The sequence below is a fragment of the Ailuropoda melanoleuca genome, chromosome 15, assembly GCF_002007445.2.
Source record: "Ailuropoda melanoleuca isolate Jingjing chromosome 15, ASM200744v2, whole genome shotgun sequence".
Classification (NCBI taxonomy): domain Eukaryota; kingdom Metazoa; phylum Chordata; class Mammalia; order Carnivora; family Ursidae; genus Ailuropoda; species Ailuropoda melanoleuca.
Genome location: NC_048232.1, coordinates 38,473,832 through 38,494,522, shown reverse-complemented (window position 1 = coordinate 38,494,522; position 20,691 = coordinate 38,473,832). Strand labels below are relative to the sequence as shown.

Here is a 20,691-nt window from a genome sequence, read left to right as displayed (position 1 = left end):
AATGAAGTAAGAACTACTAGCTTAGTTTTCCATTTGATTATTTTTGGCCTCTCATGCCTTATGCAGTTAATTTTGGATTCTTCTCTGGATGTTTTCTAGTCCATGAAAACTGACTTTTCACAATCATCAATGACCCTTAACTTTTATTCACCAGATACTTAATCACATGTCTTCTGTCAATATTTTTGACCAATTAATGAAAATGTCTGAATTAAATCCACTTCTTGTGCTACTCTCACAAGAGGAATTTCGATTTTTTCTGTAATATTAATAATCTCAAAGCCATTCTTTGAAATAACTATACCTAAATAAAACCATACAGAAAAAAATTAATTGTACAACTTAGTCAAAATTCAATAGAGTTGTGTCTCAGAAGCTACAGTTAAGGAATAAAATGTTAACATTCAACAAACTGGAAAGTAAAGGGTATAATCTATTGATTAGGTTTTTCCTCTCTTTAGGAACCTCTATGCTTTTACAATTATAATACTTTAAAATAACTTTTTAGAAATACAAGATTTAACTAGCCATATATCTCCCACTGAATAATTACACTATGTACCTGATGCCAACATCTTTGGAAAATAAATGGTCAAATTTAACAGAAAACCTTGGGTTAAAACTTTTCTAAGGTATTACTGCAAAACACTATGTTTTTGAGAGGCTGTAAGAAATTAGAAAAACTAGATTAGAAATGCAAGTTCTGAAAAAACTAAGCACTGGAGTATTTTAAAAATATAACATGAATATAAACATGTAAATTTCAAATCATATGTTGGTATCTAGCAGAAAAATACAGACAGCAAACTCTTGAGTATTTTTTAGGTAGTTTTAGATCTATAACATAGACTTTGGGTTATTTCAGGATATATGCATTTTTATAACTACAGGGCTACATGTTTTAAACAAAATTATATTTTACCCTTAATATTTTTTAATATTTAGCATTTCTTCTCAATCAAGCAGCACAAAAATTTAGTTTTAGTAGAGGATATATGGTGTCAATTCTGCTAAAACTGGGCCCAGGACATTCCTCTGTTTCAGGATACATATGCCTACTACACTGGTATTTTCTTGTTCATAAAGCAGCACCTAAAAATGCAGATTCCTGGGCCCAACACAAAGATTTATCTTTATATTCTGTTCATTCTATGGCGGTGAACACAGTAAATATTAAGAAACATTACCTACAAAATTTCTCAAAATGTGATCCTAAGACCAAAAGCATTAGAATCACCTGTGAACTTCCTAGAACAGTTTATTCAGGAGCTCTACTCCACCCAGCGCTACCAGATCAGAAATTCTGGTGATAGGGCCTAGGAAACCATTTTCAACAAACTCAACAGGTGATTCTTCTTCTATCACCGTGTTACAACTTGTAATATTTTCCCCTCAACTTTTGATACTCTGTGTAGGAACTGGTTATGTAGTAAGCAACACTGAGCACTGGGCAAATCCCAGGTTAGTGATGTTTATTAGAACTAGCATCTTCATACCATGTTGAGGACCAGGGATTGTATCCTGACAGATAAAACAGCAATTTTGAGTTTATAAAACAGAATGTTCTATATATTAATATTTTGAAATTTCTTTCTTGAGGGCCTAAGGTTACAAGCCCTCTGCTGGAGTTGAATTTGTCTAAGTTACAAGTGCTTATAAGGTGACTTCAATAAATATACAGAATACCACTTTTTTAAGCTGGCATTCATCCAGAAAAAATAATGTGCATCCTTCCTTTACTTATAAACATATAAATAAAAGAAGTGATAAATCCTTAAACCTTTTTTTCTAATCTGTACTCCTATTTTCCTCTACTATAAGTGCTTTCTTTATGTTCTTAAATATATTTCATGTAATGTGTCGTTTTAAATTTACATAAGTAATACTGAATTAAAATCTCATTTTGTTTTTTCTTTTCTCTCAACTGTATATTTTAACCTTATCCAGTTTTAAACATCTCACCATTGTTACTTCTACCTGCTGCACTGGCATCCTACAGCATACCACTATTCATTTTTCTTTTTCCTTTTTTCTGGGGGAGGGGGGAGCAGAGAGAGAGGGGGAGAGAATCTGAGAGCCCCATGTTGGGCTCAATCTCACTGCCCTGAGATCATGATCTGAGCCAAAACCAAAGTTGGATTTTTAACGGACTGAGTCACCCACATGTCCCTCTTTCCTTTATTTTTTATAAGATTTCTGCTTTGTTTCTATTAACGTATAGCAGTTCTTTCTACATTATAGGTATTATTCTTAGGTAGGTTTTAGATATTAAAAAACTGACATTTGACCATTTATTTCATGTATGGTTCCTATAACAGACATAATTCTGATGTAATCAAACCCACTAATTTTCACATTATGTTCTCTGATCCCTAAAATACATATATTCTCTGATGTTTCTTATGAGCTTTAAAGTTTTTATGTTTCTTTTATTTTTTTCTTTCGTCTTTTTTTTTTTTTTTAAGATTTATCTGCTTATTTTAGAGAGAAAGCGTGCATGTGGGTGCACATGAGTGGGGGGAGGGGCAGAGGGAGAGAATCCTCAAGCAGACTCTGCAGATTCCCTGCTGAGTAAGCAGCCGAATTCAGGGCCCATCTTCCAAGATCATGACCTGAGCTGAAACTAAGAGGTGGACCCCCAACAGAATGAGCCACCCAGGCATCCCAAATTTTACATTTTTTATGTGAGTGTGTCATGTATAAGGTAGTGATCCTGTTTTTTTCCTACAAATAGGTAGTTCTCCTAATAAAATCTAAGCACCTATCTGCTTTAAACAACCTGTTTCTCTTGGGGCGCCTGGGTGGCACAGCGATTAAGCGTCTGCCTTCAGCTCAGGGCGTGATCCCAGCGTTATGGGATCGAGCCCCACATCGGGCTCCTCCGCTATGAGCCTGCTTCTTCCTCTCCCACACCCCCTGCTTGTGTTCCCTCTCTCGTTGGCTGTCTCTCTCTCTGTCAAATAAATAAATAAAATCTTTAAAAAAAATAAACAACCTGTTTCTCACTGCCTAGTGGTGCCACTTAATCAAGTTCTCATATATACATGTGTTGTTTTGTTTTGAGCTCATTAAATTATCCCAGTGTATTTGTCTTTCTTTTGCTAGCACCATACTGTTTTCATTATTACAGCTTTGTAGGAATCCTCACTATCTAATAGGTCCAGTGCTTCCTTCCTCTTCTTTGTTAAAAGTGACGTAGCTAATCCTGGACCTTTATTGGTAAATGTTAATTTTAGAATGAGTTTGTGAAGTTTCTCAACAACAACAAAAAAAGGATAGAATTTTTAATAGGAGACAGTAACATGATAGATTTAGAGAAATAGGAATCACTAGGTTAACGCATTTAGTATATAATAACCTTTTGTCTTTTAATAAAGTTAGTTATTTCCCATGAACATTTTATGCATTCCTAATCAAGTTAATTTTTGTTATGCTATTTTCTAAGTGGGTTACTAATGGTATATAGCAGGGGTCAGGAATCTACGGCTCACAAGCTAATTCTAGTTTGCCACATTTTTTTGTAAATAGTTTTACTGGAACACAGCCATACCCATTTGGTGACATAATGTCATAGCTTGAAAGCAGCTATAGTGGTGGAGTTATAGTTGAGTCAGGTACCATATGGCCCTCAAGCTGAATATATTATCTTTTTTTTTTTTTTTAAAGAAAGGCTGCTGACCTCTGGGTATAAAAACATATTTTTTATAATTTTAAGATTTTATTTATTTATTTGAGAGAGAGAGAGAGAGAGAGAGAGCGCACATGCATGAGTAGGATGAGGGGCAGAGCACTCCCTACTGAGCAGGGGACTAGAATGGGGCTCGATCCCAGGACCCTGGGATCACGACCTGAGCCGAAGGCAGATGCTTAACCCACTGAGCCACCTAGACGCCCTTAATTTTTTATAAATTTAGTCTTAAGAGAATCTTGCTGAATATTCTGTTTTAGTAGTCTGCAGATGGGTTTTGGGTTTTATGTAAATGACCGTATCATACGCAAGTAGTAAATTTTTTCTTTTTTTTTTTTAACTCCCAATCCTATTTAGTTTGTGTTCAAAATTTCCCAATATAATGTTTGCTATAGACTTTGGGTATATAGACTTTATTGAGTTAGCTGAGAATTTCCTTTTATTCTTAGTTTTTAGAAAGTCTTTTCATACACTGATGCTAATTTCGAAAAAAAATTATTTTTGTATTATAATAAACTATCACTGGGCAATTTATGACATTCTATTACATGGTATTAGGAACATTTTTATAGTAAGGAGATACTTAACTTTTCTGCTTTGAAATTTGGGTTTCCTGTTACTCTGGGAGACTCAGTGAAGAATGGAATTCTTAAACACTTCAGCACATTTCTAGCAGTAGTTTCATTCACCAACATTTATTGCACGTGTATGATGTTAGGTATTATGTAAGAAACTGTGTTTTCTCTTACAGAAGCAAGTACTATAGTTGTTTAGGTAAATAAAAATGGTATTGTGCTAGCAGAGAGTGAAGAAGATAAAAGAAAATATATAACGTTTTATCTTTCAAGTGAAAATAAATAATTTTAAGTAGAAAAGATCTCTAAATCTTTGGAACTCAAGGTACTTCTCAAGGCACAAGCAACTTTGAAATTTGAAAAATTATTTAAAGCTTTAACAAGGACATAACAATCTAAAGATAAACGAGAAAAAAACAAGTCATTCTGATCTAAAGACTGAAAGTAAATACTCACGAAGAAAACATTTCTAACTTCTAAAACTTTATCAATCAAGAAATTTACATGATTCTACCATGTGCTTTCATTATCTTCTTACACTAAGTTCTACCCTTATATCCTACTACATGGAGTAATAATAAATGTAATTAATACACTTAGGCACAGTCTCATAAAAATATTTAAATGAAAAAACTTCACCTAAGATAAAATGGATAGAGAACCACTCATTAAAGGTGCATTTTAGTTTTTTTGTTGTTTTGTTTTTCAAGAAACATTTAATAACAAGGTAGATAACATACTTATCTAACTTGGTACTTTTATAACATTGAAGCTAAAGCAAAACATCCTGCTCGTTGGGTAAAAACAGCCTACTTAATATGTGTATGTTGCAGTACAATTCAAAATACTGTAATATAATTTCAGAATTTCAGAATTTGAGTGTCAGTGTTCTCTCTTTTTTTTCATATGGGAAAAGAAAATGCTTTTGAAAATCTTTTGAAGCTTGGACAAAAATTCCAGAGCTATTCTCAGGATCACTCTGTAGAGTCTTCATGATTCAGATGACACAAGGGAAGCTTCAATACAACCTTTTCGAGAAGACATTCCAGCTCTCATGATCTCATCAACCAGGAGAATGTTGATGGCAATCACAGTGCAGGACTGTGCAAAGCTATTCTTTACACAAGAGTTATCCCATATGCCTACATCAACTGCTACCATTCGCTCACCTGTGTTCAAGTCCACACCCACAAGTTGACCTGATTCTGAATGCTCTGCTTGAACTTTAGTTTTCCTGAAGGTCAAAACCACAGTTCTGAGCAAGAACCTTGGGAATAATGAGCAATGCATCAGCAAACGCTTGAACTCCAAGTTGGGCCCTGACTTTTACACTGCGCTTATATTTAATCAAGCCTTCTGTTATTGCCACCTCCACTGCCCCAGCACCTAGAACTACACAACTATCATCAATAGCATTTTTAGCAGCCCTCAAACCATCCCTTATTGCATCTTTGATTTGAGTGAGTATGTGCTTATTTGCTCCTTTGACCAATAATATGATGGAATGAGGATTGTTCTATTTTTCAATAAAGGTATCTCTTCTCCCAATGTATACACACAGATAAGCCCTGCATGTCCAAAACAATCAGGATTCAGGCCGTCAAAAGAATTTAGAGCTACTCCACCACAAGCAAGAGTCAGCCTTCCCATATTTCTCCTTTTAGCTCTCTGCAAGAGCATCTAAGGAAAAGGGGTCAATTCCCTTTTGAATGAATCCCTTATCTGAATCACACAGACTTTCCACAGACTTTCTTTTTCAGTTCTATTATTTTTTAACTCTATCTTCAATGAATTTTCTTTCAGCTTTTACAAGTTTCTCTCCTCCTTCTGAACTCTTGTAAAGAAAAGCCAGAATTCACTTGTTTTTTCATATTCTAATGACACACTGCACGTGAGGATGTATGCATCTTCTTTTTTTCTTTTCATACCAGGATGTGCACCCCATGGTCCAAAGCAAGACTTCTGATTAAGCTTTTATCAGTTTCAGATTTCTGTTTCATTTCCATGATCTCAAACATGAAGAGTTCAGTAGGTTCAGCTTGTTTTTTAATGACCAAAATGGAGTCCACTACAGCCTCTGTTAAGACATCAGCAAATTCAGCATGTACTTTAGGAGGTAGAGATGTTCTGGCCACATTTATAAGTGCTTCCCTGTCCATTTCTCTGCTTACTTTGACTTGTTTCAAAAACTGGAGTGCCTTTTCCTTTGTAGCCTCAAGTCCTTCTGTTGTTATACTGGAATGAAGACCTTCAGAAATGTAGAGATCCACCTGTTTCAGTAGCTCTCCAGTTTTTAAGACATTGGAAGTGGTACCATCACCAGTTATGTCATCCTGGGCTGTTGCCACTTTGGCTATTAAGGAGGCTGTTGGGTGTTGAATTTGCATTTCATGAGGCAGCACATTGCCATCTTCAGTAAGTTTGATGTCTCCAGTACCAGAACAAACATCTTCACAGTGCCCTTAGGCCCCAAGTTGGTCCTCAGCATGTCCTGCAGCCCCTGGGCCACACTGATGTTAACTGCCAGTGCCTCCTGGGCTTGGGCTACCTTGGCCTTGGCATTCAGGATCTTCATGGCTGCCACAGCTAACCAGAACAGGAAGAGGAGGAGACCTGGTGTGCAGAGCGCTCAAAGCCGGCTCAGTGTGGCCATCCATTTCAAAGATCATTTTTCTTTTATTTGTTAGGTTAGCAATAAGAAATAATTTATTCAAGAATCATTATTTTAAGGCTTTCAAAATATAGGTTTACAATCCCTTATCAGAAAATCTGAAATTCCAAAAGCTCTGAATATTTTAAAAAATTATTTTATAATTCACTAGAGGGCAACCTAGCCTAAAATGATATGAAACTATTAATAGTCCTTTATCCTACTTAGTGTGAATATTTGCTGATTAATGCGTTTGATTAAAAGAGTCCCCCTGGACTCTATAGATATATTAAAATAATAGGTGGCATATGCACCATATTACTTTTCAAAGGTTTGAAAAGTCTGAAATTGAAGTACAACTAGCACTAAGTGTTTTTGATAATGGAGTGTAGATCCGATCATTCTAAAACCATTAAAAATGTTTTCTCCCATTCTGTATGCTGTGTTTTCACTCTGCTTATTGTTTCCCTTACTGTGCATAAACTTTTTAGTCTGATATAGTCCCATGTGTCTATTGCTCTCGTTGCCTGTGCTTTGGTGTCATATTCAAGAAATCACTGCCTGGACAGATATGATGATGCTTTCCCACTAACATGTCTTCTAGGAGTTTTACAGATTCAGGTCTTTTAAATCTTTGAACTATGTATTTGATAAGAGGTTAATATCCAAAATATATAAGGAATTCCCACAATTCAATGGCAAAAAACCCAAATAACCAGATTAAAATGTGGGCCTAAGACCGAAATAAACATTTCTCAAAAAGAAGGCACACAAATGGTCCACAGGTACAGATGCTCAACATCAGTAATCACTGAGGAAATGCAAATCAATCCACAATGAGATATCACCTCATACCTGTTAGGCTGGCTATTATCAAAAGAACAAAAGATAACAAGTGCTCACAAGGATGTGCAGAAACTGGAACACTTGTACACTGTTGGTATAAATGTATAATGATGTAGCCGCTATGGGAAACAGTATGAAGGTTCCTAAATAAATTAAAAATAGGAGTACCATACAATCCAGAAATCTCACTTCTGGGTATATATCCAAAGGAAATGAAATCATCTCAAAGAGATTATCTACATGCCCATGTTCACTGCAGTACAATTTACAATAGCCAAGATAGGGAAACAAAAACAACCTAAATGTCCACTGATGGATGAATGGATAAAGAAAATGTATATACATGCAACGAAATATTATCCGGACTTTTTTTTTTTTTTTTTTTTAAGAAAGTAAGACTTTTTTAAGGAAGGAGATCTTGCCATATGTGATAACATGGATGATCCTGGAGGATATTATATTAGATAAAATAAGCCAATCACAGAAAGACAAAAACTGCATGATTCCACTTATATGAAATATCTAAACTAGTCAAATACTCATAGAAACAGAGACTACAATGATGGCTGCCAGGGGCTAGGGGAAGGGAGAAATGTGAAACTACTGCACAACAGAAATAAGGTTTCAGTTATATAAATGGATAGATTCTAGATATCTACTGTATAACAATGTGCCTACAGTTAACGATACTGTATGGTACACTTAAAAATTTGTTAAGGGGGTAATCTCAAGTTAAGTGTTCTTACCATATTAAAAAAAAGTTAAAGGATTTCTAATTCTTTCATCCCTCATTTACCATCAAAAGCAATTCTTATACTCCTTTATCTCTACTTGTACTTTTATATTTTAAAACATTTAAATAAATAAAAATATTGCTTTCACATCAGATTCATTTTGCTATTCTTAAACAGATACTTTAAAAAAACACAAAAAGCCTGAAAAATATTAAACAAAATGTTTAATAGTGATTTGATGTATTAGACAACGCAACATAATATTTACAATATATGTACACTATACCTTATTCTAAAAGAGATTTGAATTGGAAGGCTTTTAAATTATAGCATATTAATTTAAATGCAAATTTAGATAACTTCTATACTGAGAATAAAATTTAAAAATAAAAGTAGGTATATATACTTGCAACATACAATTAGGTATCTTCTATCATTCTGGATTTTGTTATCTGAAACCAAAGGCTTCAAAACATACAATCAGCCATAAAAAGTGGGAGCACTTACTTAGGAGCAGAAGGACCCCTTGGCCATGTTCCATCTTCATTTTTCTGTTCTATCACTAACACCTGTAAATATGACACAATAGAAGAGTGTTTTTCCTTAACTCTGAAGTTGAAATAGCTTTAGAAGATTAGCTGGATACACTAAGAAACTCAAGTAAATCTGGAATTATTTAAAGGACAGAGTAGACAAGGTGAAGAAGTATTTGCATTTTGATTTCAAAGCTGGGCAATATAAATAAGAATATAAATTCCTTGAGTTTAGGAAGTACATTTTCTACTTCTTTTCTATTTGCAGGCTGTACCATAGCACCATGCAAAAAACCCCAAATGCTCAATAAATGGTCACAGTTGTTAAAAATACTGATGTATAATCCCAGCTATTATTAAGCAAATCTGAAAAACAGTGACAGAGATAATTCCAAATTACAGTTTACACATAATTTATTTGGGGCTTTAAAAATTGCCTTTATTTACATTATCACTATGTAAAGTATAGAATCTTTTAATATATAAATGATAGAGCCACATTTGTGAGAATCAGATTCAGGTCCCTTATTGCAGCATGGTTAAGGCAGACAGCAACTCTAATAAATGTAAAGTACAAGGCAAGGCAGAGCTATGCTTTATTCTAAAATACCAGAATCCTTTCTCTTATCTTCTTGTTTAAAAAAGTCTTTCTTCCAGTTTTTGCTTTGGGTGAGTCCGTGCAAAGAAAAGAAACTAAGCAAAAATAACTAAATTAGCAAAAGAAATACATGATAATGTCAATAAGAAGTTAATAACCAAATTTCCATGGGAGAACTATAACACAAAAACACACCTCGAAGTAAATGCAAGGGATTATAAATTTGAAAACATCCTGGATACTCACTTTCAACTCTTTCTTAAAGTTTCAATTTTGAACCTATTCTACATACTCTTGGTAAAATACTTTTGTGGACTGAATGTTTCAGGCCATGTATAAGTTGGCATTTGGATCCTAACCATGTAAAATATAAGCCTGTTTCAGAACACATATAACGAATGATTAAACTGATAAACAGAAAAATTCATGGAACCAGGTTGTTGAAAGAGTATGCTAATTAAAATATTAAAGTTATCAGACAGGGACACAAACCATAAGAGACTCAATCATAGGAAACAAACTGAGGGTTGCTGGAGGGGAGGGGAGTAGAGGATGGGGTAACTGGGTGATGGACATTGGGGAGGATTATGTGTTGTAATGAGCACTGGGTATTATTATATAGGACTGATGAATCACAGACCCATACCCCTGAAAAAAATAACACATTATATGTTAATTAATTGAATTTAAATAAAAAAGGAAAAACAAATTAGTATTTCCTATATTCAAAGAACACGTATGAAGTATACATAGCATATAAAGAATAAGAACACTGTGTACTTACTATCCTGATCCTTCCCTGTCATATTCCTCTCCCTATCACATATAATTCATCATTCTCCTCAATGTTCTGATATCATTCTGATATAATCATATATATATTTTTATAGATTTATAAAATTCAATTTAGTAAGTGATTTTTAACTCCTGAAGAGTTTTCCATTACTGCAACTTATTAAGACATCTACATATGAACTACATATATACAGAGAAAGCATGCCTTGAAGTACATTTAAAGCATTACAAATTTAAATATACATATAAACTTCATACTATGTATATATATGTGCATATATATAACCTCATAGTCATTTGGAAGACAGATCACTTATAATATGAAAGATTTCGGTTACAAAACATTTCAAAGTTATGTATTTACTATCACTGTTTATGGTTTGCTTTTTAATGGAAGGCCCTAAAACTGAAGAATCAAATAAATATATAAAGTTGAACCATTACATTTAAATTCCTAATAGTATGTATAGTTAAAATTTCATGTTTTTTACAATCACAGACATTAATGTTGAAGGCTATCAGAAATGTTAATATTCACTCCTTTATTCAAATATCTTATTTTCTGAATAAAGTTGTGCTCATGGTTAAAACTTTCAAGATGAGAATATCTTTAGAAACAAGTTTAATTAAGTTAAATGAGTACACACACACACTCTCTCTCTCTCTCTACGGGAAGGAAAAGATATCCACCACCATTTTGGGAGGGAAACTCTTCAATAAAGTATCTTTGTTCTACTTTCTGATGTTCATTTTACTTTCGAATTCAGTAAAAATTTTAAAGTCCAGGACAGGGGCACTCGGGTGGCTCAGTTGGTTAAGCATCTGACTCTTGACTGCAGCTCAGGTCATGATCTTAGGGTTGTGAGAGTGAGCCCTGAGTAGGGCTTTAAGCTTAGTGGGGAGTCTACTGGAGATTCTCTCTCTCTCTTCTTCTGCCCCTCCCCCTGCTTGCTCTTGCTCTCTCTCTCTAAAATAAATAAATCTTAAAAAAAAAAAGTCCAGAATAATGTTTAGTTCCTTTATCATCACTCAGAAAATAAATGTTTAAAATCTGGTAAATTTAAAGCATGTTCTTTGAAATATTCTTACTTCAAAAGATCAAACATTCGTAAGGATATTTAACCTTCTTCTTATTAAAATAATTTACTATCACCTGCAATCTGATAAATGCATTCCTATCAAGAACATCACATTACTTAAATTCTCTAAGCCTCAGTTTTCTAATGTACATGATAGATAGAAAAAAAACCATTACAAAGAATAAAAACCAGGTCGATCACTGAAAAGTTTTAAAGAAATGATTCTATGTATTCCAAATTGCACTCCTGGAACCATCTCAAGACCTACAGATGGTAACTAAAGAGTGAAAGAGGGAATTGGCTGGCTAACAAGGTGGGGTGTTGACTAACCATAAGAGTTCTAAATTCCTTACTCCAGCTTTAATCAGGTTAACTCAAATTTTGATTATAATACATATTGCTTTTTCTAAGATTTCATTTAAGACTATAATAGTTAAAGTAAGTCTCAAAATCACTGTTTTTATAGCCTAATAGAATACATGACATATGGTTGGCATTTACTACAAATTAACTTCCTCAGTTGTTCTGGATTTTTTAACAACTTGTATCATAATACTGATGTCAATAATAATTTTTAAAAATATTTTATTTACTTATTTGAGAGAGAGAAAAAGAGCGAAAGAGAAAGAGACAGGGGAAGGGGCAGAGGGAGAAGGACAAGCAGACTCCCCGCTGAGCAGGGAGCCAGATGCAGGGCTCGATATCAGGACCCTGAGATCACGACCTGAGCCGAAGTCAGATGCTTAACTGAGTCACGCAGGCGCTCCTGTCAATAATTATCTTTAATAAAACAGAACAAAATAAAAATCTCCGTATATTGGAGGACCAGGCTCTGTGTTAGGTACTAAAAAGAAAAACAAAAATAAATAGACATGAAGTCCAACTAAAACAAGGAACTCGAAGTCTAGTGGAGAAGCTCAACATATAAATAAAGTACATAATGAATGACACAAAAGACATATACATAAATTACTATGAAATTAAGGGAGTAATTTTTTCTCCAAAGTAGAAAACTCCTATACCTCAAATAGATATTGAGAAAAATATATCAGGAAAGGTTGAAGAGATGATGTGACATTTGAGCTGGAATCTGATGAATGAACAATCTGATCTGATTAGACTACATGATAGAATGGAATGATTAATTTGAATATTTTGATGTTTAAAGGACTTTTTGCTGGATGGACGCAGGCATTGGGAAGAAGGGTACAACAGGCAGATGGAATAACACAGATGAAAGCACAGGAGTTGGGAACAGCATATAGTACGCTCAGGGAACTACAAGGAGTTCAGCTTGGCATTGTTAGAGTATAAATCATGAGGCAAGGATAATCTAAAGATGCTGGAAGTCTAGCCAAAAGGTCAAACCTTGACTTGCATGCTGTGTTAAGGTTCCTGGACTTTATTCTACAACTGTTAGGGAACCAGCAAAGGTTTACAATAATGAAACATCGAGGTTTACATTTTAGAAAGAGTGTTCTAACAGAAATATGGAAGACTGAGAATGGAAATACAAAAGACTAGACGCAGAGGGACCTGTTAAGACATTATTAAAAGACAGAGCTGAGAATGGAATAGAGAGATTAATTCAAGAAATATTTAGAGGGTAGAATCAGTAGGACTTGCTGATTATGTATGAATGTCTTCATTTCTTAACACATTCATTTCTTTGGATTGTATTATAAAAAAAAGACCAAATTGGGGGTTGATACCTTACTGGGGCTGGCAAACCAGAGCTCGCTTAGCTCACTGACTGCTTTTATAAACAAAGCTTGTTGTTTACATATCCTCCATGACTACTTTTGTGTTACTACAATGGAAGAGTTATAGTTGTAACAGAGACCATATGGGCTACAGAGCCAAAAATATTTACTATTTGATTCTTTACAGAAAGTTTGCTGACCCATCTTATTATATTAGCTGTTTTATTGATGGAAAACAATTTCTTTTTAAAAAGTAGGTTACTCTCAAGCTCAAGGAGGGAAGCAGAAGTTATTGCTAATGATCAGCAGGAACAGGGAAGAGATGAGTTAGAAAGAGGAAGCCAGAGACAGCAGAACCCATTACAGATTGTCAAGATATTCATAAAGTTTGTGACTCCAAAAAGCTTCAAGTATAGTATGCTTAAAATAAACAGTATTGTTCAACAATACCTGTCCTTGGTATAAACCAGCATCCTGAATGGTGCTGTCTGGTTTATTCAGTGGTTCAAATGTATTACTCATGTATTTGTTCCACAATCTGGTCTCCTTTTCATCTGGAATATTGAAGATTTTTCTTATTTCCTTTTCAATTGTATCTAGATTTAAGGAGGAAAGATATGTAAATATAATAAATATTTTTAAATATACCACATAGAGCTAAGTGCTCACCAGCATAAAAATCCTGATTTAAATTTAAAATACTGATATAATAGCAAGAATAGGTAAACAAATATGTAGGACATATATGAAGAACAATAAAGACAACCCAGTGTGCCTTTTAGGAACAAAAGGGTAGTTATAACTCTGACAGATAATTACTTGGGGAAACTAAGATCTCGCAAGAGAGAAGAGTTCAATCACATAACACTACAGTATAATTTATACTATACAGGATGACTTTTAACTTTTTACACACTATAAATTCAATATATTTTCTGATGATATGCTGGATTTAGAAAAAGTATGAGTCAAAGATACTATAGATAGAAAATATTTTTAACTGTAATATAACCAATTTTAGGATAATTTATATTAAATTGAATATTATTTACAGTTTGAATAGTTAACTAAAGTTAAACAGAATATATGGACACAAAGGAAAGTGCCTTCTCTGGAGGGATGTCTGTATTGGTAAAAATTTGTTTTCACATAAAACCATATATTTTCCTTATTTCTAACTCATTTATCTGAGTGGAAAAAAGTCTTTTTTTAAACTGGAGCAGCTTACCTTGCTATAAAATAAGACACAGGAGTACCCACATATTTGAGAGTAGAGATGTATTTAAGTTTCAGTGTCACATAGTTAAAGGACTCTTTAAAATTTTTAAACATGAGAAAGAGATATTAGAAAATACTATTAAATCTACTGAATTCTGGTCAATAACTTGCCTACCCTTAGACTCAAGAAAACAGTAAAATACCTAATGACATACGAAGAAACATAAAATACTTCTACATTTTAGAATACCTGGTTAGTTTTGGAAAGAAATATTAAAATACTAAACCTAATAATACATGTTCTCTGAAGAAATCTTAATCATTAAATTTAGTCTAATGATATTGTTTATGCTCTACTTAGCAGCTGAAGTTCTTTAATAGTCACAGTCAATGAGATTTTGATCAAGGCATTAAATAAATAGGAAATCTTACAGTGTATCTGAAAACTTAAGAACAAATTAGCCAGAATATTTAAATAATTACATAAACTATACTAACAACCGTACTGCTTTTTATTTTGGTGAATTTTTTTGTTCTTTTTATTGAAGTGTAAATGTATGCAGAAAAATGCATAGGTCATCAGTATATAATGATAAATTTCCTAAGTGGACATACCCATATAACCAGCACACAGATCAAGAAACAGAACATTATGCAGGAAGGAGGCTAGAGGAAGAAGCTGAGGAAAGGAGGTCATTTTAGTCTTTCTATTAAAAATGAGTACTTTCTTCCTGATTGCATAAATAATTCCTGCTCATTGCAAAAATTCAGGAAATACAAATACAAATAAAATGCCTATAGAGAGAGCCACTGTTAACATTTTGGTATTTCTTCTTTCAGACACTCATCTATTAATATACACAGATATTTACATACATAATACAATACATACAGACATATATGGGAATTTCCTCTTCATTGAGTTTTGTAAGCTACTCACATATTGGGGAAGAGCATTACAGGCAGAAGAAAGGAGTGCAAAAGGCCCTGAGGTGGGAATGTATCTGGCATGTTTTAGAACAGTATGGTGCATGAATGTGGCTGAAGTGAAATGAGCAAGGTGGAAATGAGACCTTTATAGAACCTTGTGAGCTATGAAAGTATTCTATTTTATGAGTAAGAAGAAAAGCAATTGAGTTTTGAGCAGAGAAGTGGCAGGATCTAGCTGACATTTTAACAGTTCACTTTTGCTGCTAGTGAAAAACTGCAGGATACCAAGGGTAGGAGACTAGGCTACTGCAGCGATCAAAACTAAGGGAGAAGCAATGTTAAGTGGTCAGACTGAGAACAGATTTTGAAGAACTGCTTAGAAGATATGCTGCTAGATTACATGCAGGGTAGGAAACAAAAAATCTGAATGATACCAAGGTTTTTAGCCTGAGCAATTGAAAGAATACAAGTGGTGATTACTCAGATGGGGAAGAACGACAGGTAGCAGGTTTCTGGAGGGAAAGGACGGACTTTAGTTTCATACATGTTATATCTTGAGATTCCTATCAGACAGAAATGAAGCTATGGAATGATTGAAACTGGAATTAAGGGAGAGATCTGGGCAGGAGATATAAATTCAAAAGATATCAATACGCAGAAAGTTTAGGGCAAAGAAGGAAATCACCAAAGAAAAGAGCTAATTAAAGGACTAAGCATGGCAACACCCTGAGGTTTTGAGATCAGAAATATGAAGAGTATGTTTTCAGATTCTCCGAGAAGAGGCAGGCAGAGAAAACTTGTGCCATGGAAGCCACATAAAAAGAAGTTATCTCTAGATGGAAAAGTGAATAAGTATGTTAATTTCTGCTGGCAGGTTAAGAAAATGGAAGACTGAAATTACCACTAGATTAATCAATGTGGAAGTAATTAGAGACCATCATAGAAGCAGTGCCAAGGGAGTGGTAGGTTTGAATATCTGATGTAGCAGGGTCGAGTGAGAATGCGAGCAGGGTAACAGTAGCCAGAAAGCAGAATGCGCAAACTGAGATCTGCCAGGTGCAGTTATAGATAATGACAGGCTAGGGTATAGCTAGGGAAGTGATGCCTGAAGTTGGATACAGATTAAGATCACTTGAGTTGAGAATGTCAAAGTATTGAAAGTGTGTGTAGATTTTTCCATAAATGAAGCTGACTCTATTAGGCAGTTAATGAAAAGCTCACGGACGTAGAAAAATATTAACTCATATAATAAAAATAAAATTGTTGTGACAAAATTTCTAGTAAGAATACTTAATAAGAAAGTTAAAGTTCTATTAATAAATTTTATATAAACATAAAGCGTTTTTCACTAAATTTTATAACAAAAATTATTTTTTCAGCGTATCCTTAAAGAAAACATAAAAAACCAAATTTTATATTTATTTCTTATTGGAACATGTTCTACATCCAAATATGTCAATTTAAGGAGAAAAATACTCAAAGGCACGATATTTTGGCTCTGAATGAGGTAAAGTATTTAGATCCTGCCTATGGTAACTATATTATAAGCGAGTGTAGGTAGCATTAGCTGAAAATGAGGCATTTTATTAATTTGGCAAAAACAGAAAACAGGTGCTTCTATTTCTTCTATTTATATAGCATACAGCTAAGTTTTATGTACATAAGTATTTGGAGCATTTTAAATCAAGATGAGACCACAAGGGAAAAATATACATCCCATATCTCCTTATTATCCCAATTTTTTATTTCAATACTCACTTCCTTTAGAAAAACAAAATCAGCCCAATTAACTTTTGCACAGATTGTATAAGGTGGAAACTAAGTGATGAGACTGTGTAGAGCTCAAATACAGACTCTTTCACTTGGAACCAGGGTGAACCTAAGTACGTTATTTAACCTTCCTAAGGCTCGACTTCATCCCCTAACCAATGACAATACAGTTATTTTTGAGGTTTAAATAAGAAACTTCCTAAGTGCCAAAAACATAGTATTTCACAACGGCTAACTACTATGATACCTGTAACCATGAAGTCTCTAAAATTCCCACTTTAATTTTAATTTTTGCAAAACCTTTTGCTTAGAAAGCAAACTTGCTCTACTACAGTCAGACTTTTAAAAACTAAGACATACAGTAAGAAATTGTGACCCAATATACATGTATGTGTTGCTATTTTCTATTCTGATATTTTATGTTCCGTTCTTTCTACTCCCAAAATATGTAATGAACTCTCATAGTCTTGACAAACATTGCTCTAACTCAGTAACAAACTTTAGCCGTATACAAATTCAGTTCATTTACAATTTTAAGGTATATATCCAATGTATGCAGCTTTTTAAAGAATTAGTAAATTTAAACCATGCTGATTAAAATCTAGGTAAATTATAAACTTTTTGAAGCAGAGATTCTTTATAAATTACCTATCTCCTTCACAAATTCTTACTTAGTACTTAATATGAGAACTCTGTAATGCTGTTTTGAATTCAGAAATTAAACCAGCTGATCTTCATATAATGAGTTAAAAATATTATTCGGTGAACTAATGTTCTAAAATAAGATTTCTGATTATCTCATGTTTATACATAATTTTTCTATAGAAATTAGCTAAGGAGAAAAGGAAATACATAACATTTACAAAAACTAGAAAACATTATCTGTCTGAAGTATTTTAAGAAGTAGCTTCTCATTTATACTCCAATTAGCTTAACATTTCAGACATTAGTTTTCAATTTTATTTTAACAGACTACCCTTGTTGGACAGATGATTCTTATTGTGCATTGTTTAATATTTTGATTAGTGCAGTTTTATACATACTGAAAACTTTCAGTTGTTAGTATGTAGAAATGTTTTATTTTCCTGAATATGTTCCACAATTCTAGAAATTCAAAAGTTAAGTAACTATACATTAATATAATAAAATGACATTTATACATGGAATTCTTAATATTTTAAGCATTCATCTTAGAAAGATGAGTTTACTAAACTGCACTGCAAACTTATAAACATTCTAGGTAAATAAAGAGAGGGAAAACAGAAAATTCATACATAATATTCTATTTGGTAAAAACACGAGGATTAACCAAGCACTGGGTATTGAAGAATGATGATGTTATTTCATGAAAAATACAGGCTTATAAGTATTTTCTGCTGTGAAACGGGTAAGTGGTGAAAGTCAAATATATTTACGAAAGTCAAAAGTAAATATTCTTATTTACTTTTAACCAAAGTATATTTAATGATTGGTTTCAACAAAGAAAGCTATACATAAATTTGCTAATTTTTTTGCTTGGTGAGAAGTTCTGCATTAACTGCTATGTCTTCACTGTCTGTTTACATTTTCCAACAAGATCAATGCTATTACCACTAATCTCGTTTTCGAATAACTTTATTTGAAAATAACTTAAATTTTTATTTTGAGCTGTGATTTATCAAAAAATACTGAAATTCTGTTATTAAATCCATAATCACTTATTTAAAAAACATCTCATTCATTCAACATACTCTTTTTTTTATTATATTATGTTTCATTCAACATATTCTTGATCTTAAAATAAAATGTGGCTTTTAAATACAACAAAAATTTTTTAATAAGCACTTAAATGTGTAGATACATAAATATATAAGTATATGTAGATATATAAATATACAGTGGGAGTTGGGTACGTTTGTATTTGAGACTCTAATTTTCTAACCTACTCATTAAAATAGAAAAAAATCAATTTGACATAAAAATGCTAAGCCTATTACCTTGTCTAAGTAGCTACTTAATTTGCATTGAGTCCAGAGAATAAACAGGAAAAAAGGAAATAAAAAGTTTGCCATTTTCCATGCTAAGAAGGGGAAACATTATTATTACTATTATGGATATCTATATTACATTACCTGAAAAAGTTTTCATTTAATCAAGTTTTTATTTTTATTTACAGTTCTACTTTATACTCAGGTTACAAACACACAAATTTTTTCAAATGCTCAAATAAAACAATAATTATTTGATTTTTTAAAAAAGTAAATAAACTCATCTAATAATGTTAAGTAGATCTAAACATGATAAATAATTCAACTCTAGGCTAAGATATATCACATCATGGTTGAAAATCTATAATGTTTAAGTATAAACCCTTAAAAAGGTTATCATCCTAGTAGCATATAAGAAATAGAATTACAAGTAAATTTCTAGTAGCAATGGTTCAACAAAGAGACAGGGTTTTGCATTACCTATTGTGTCAGCTTTGCTAAATCTTCGAGTTACAACATTGTTCATGTTTCCATTTTCACAGAGCTTCAATTCTGTGAGATATACTTCTACTTTGCAGTGCTTTACAAACATACCCTGTTCAACCACCTAAAAACCAAAACAAATCAGTGTTAGCTATAGTTCAATATATTTCACTGTCTCTAAGAGCAATATATTTCTCTAAGGAGGCTTTAGAAAAAAACTGCAGATCTCAAAACAAACAAACAAACAATTAAAAACTGTCAATATGAAATAAGACATACTAGATAGTTGAAAAAGCTAGGAAATATTTGGAATATTTAACAGAACATGAATAATCATATTAAACATTAACAGATAGTTTGGAAAGGCATTCTACTCATCTATGAAGATATTTTGGTATACTATAAATAATGCATACATTCAGTATTTATAATGAGAAAGTTTACCCCCAATGTAAATACAGCTCTGATTGATGATCCAGACCTATTTCTAGCTTTTAGTACTTGATCTCAAGCAGAAAACCTTTAAAAATGATAAATTTTATAAAATTTCAGTTAGCAATAGCTAACTATGTTAAATCACTCTATATGTTAAAATAAATCTTTTAAAATAACTCCAAATTACTGCTGCCAAAACATTCAGCTGCGGTCTGTAACTGATATGTTAGTTTTCCATCCTAAGATGACTTTGTTTGACCTTTAAATACACTCTCAGTAATTCTATGCAACAAATGAAAAAAAAAAAAAAGCTGCTAAACATGCAAGCAACAAAGCAGGAAAAGAGAAAATATGTATATATTAGGGTCACCTTTTAAATAAGTATATTTCCTTTTGATCTTCTAAAGGTTAACTGTAGGATTTCAGTCATGAATACTGTTTCTGAAAATAGTAATCAGCCTGATATGTGATACATTAGACAAATATGGCTAAAGGGAGGCTCCAAATAACTGCTGTAACTCACAAGCTTAGCATCAGTGCAGTAAAGGCCTTACAAATTTGTCTTCCACTTGCAGGGAAATTGTTTTAGCTCAAAAAATTCAAATGTAGTTTTGCTAACATTTAATATCCAATCCAACACTAATTTTTGTAATTCTTTGTCATTTATATTCTTTTAATTATACTTGT

At 32.9% G+C, this 20,691-nt stretch overlaps 1 protein-coding gene across 5 annotated transcripts in view; it reads right to left on the bottom strand.

Annotated features, from left to right (window-relative positions):
• USP15 (ubiquitin specific peptidase 15) overlaps window positions 1-20,691 on the bottom strand; it is a 115,673-nt gene that overhangs the window by 56,282 nt on the left and 38,700 nt on the right. For 4 of the 5 annotated variants that reach the window (XM_011225439.3, XM_002919597.4, XM_034644333.1 and 1 more), the window contains exons 4-6: window positions 19,567-19,693; window positions 13,652-13,797; window positions 9,001-9,062 (exon numbers count right to left, since the gene is read on the bottom strand). In XM_011225439.3, coding sequence (XP_011223741.1) covers window positions 9,001-9,062; window positions 13,652-13,797; window positions 19,567-19,693 — 335 coding nt within the window. Of the gene's footprint in view, window positions 1-5,432; window positions 5,531-9,000; window positions 9,063-13,651; window positions 13,798-19,566; window positions 19,694-20,691 lie in introns of all 5 variants that reach the window. The other variant, XM_019800054.2, reaches the window with a different exon arrangement.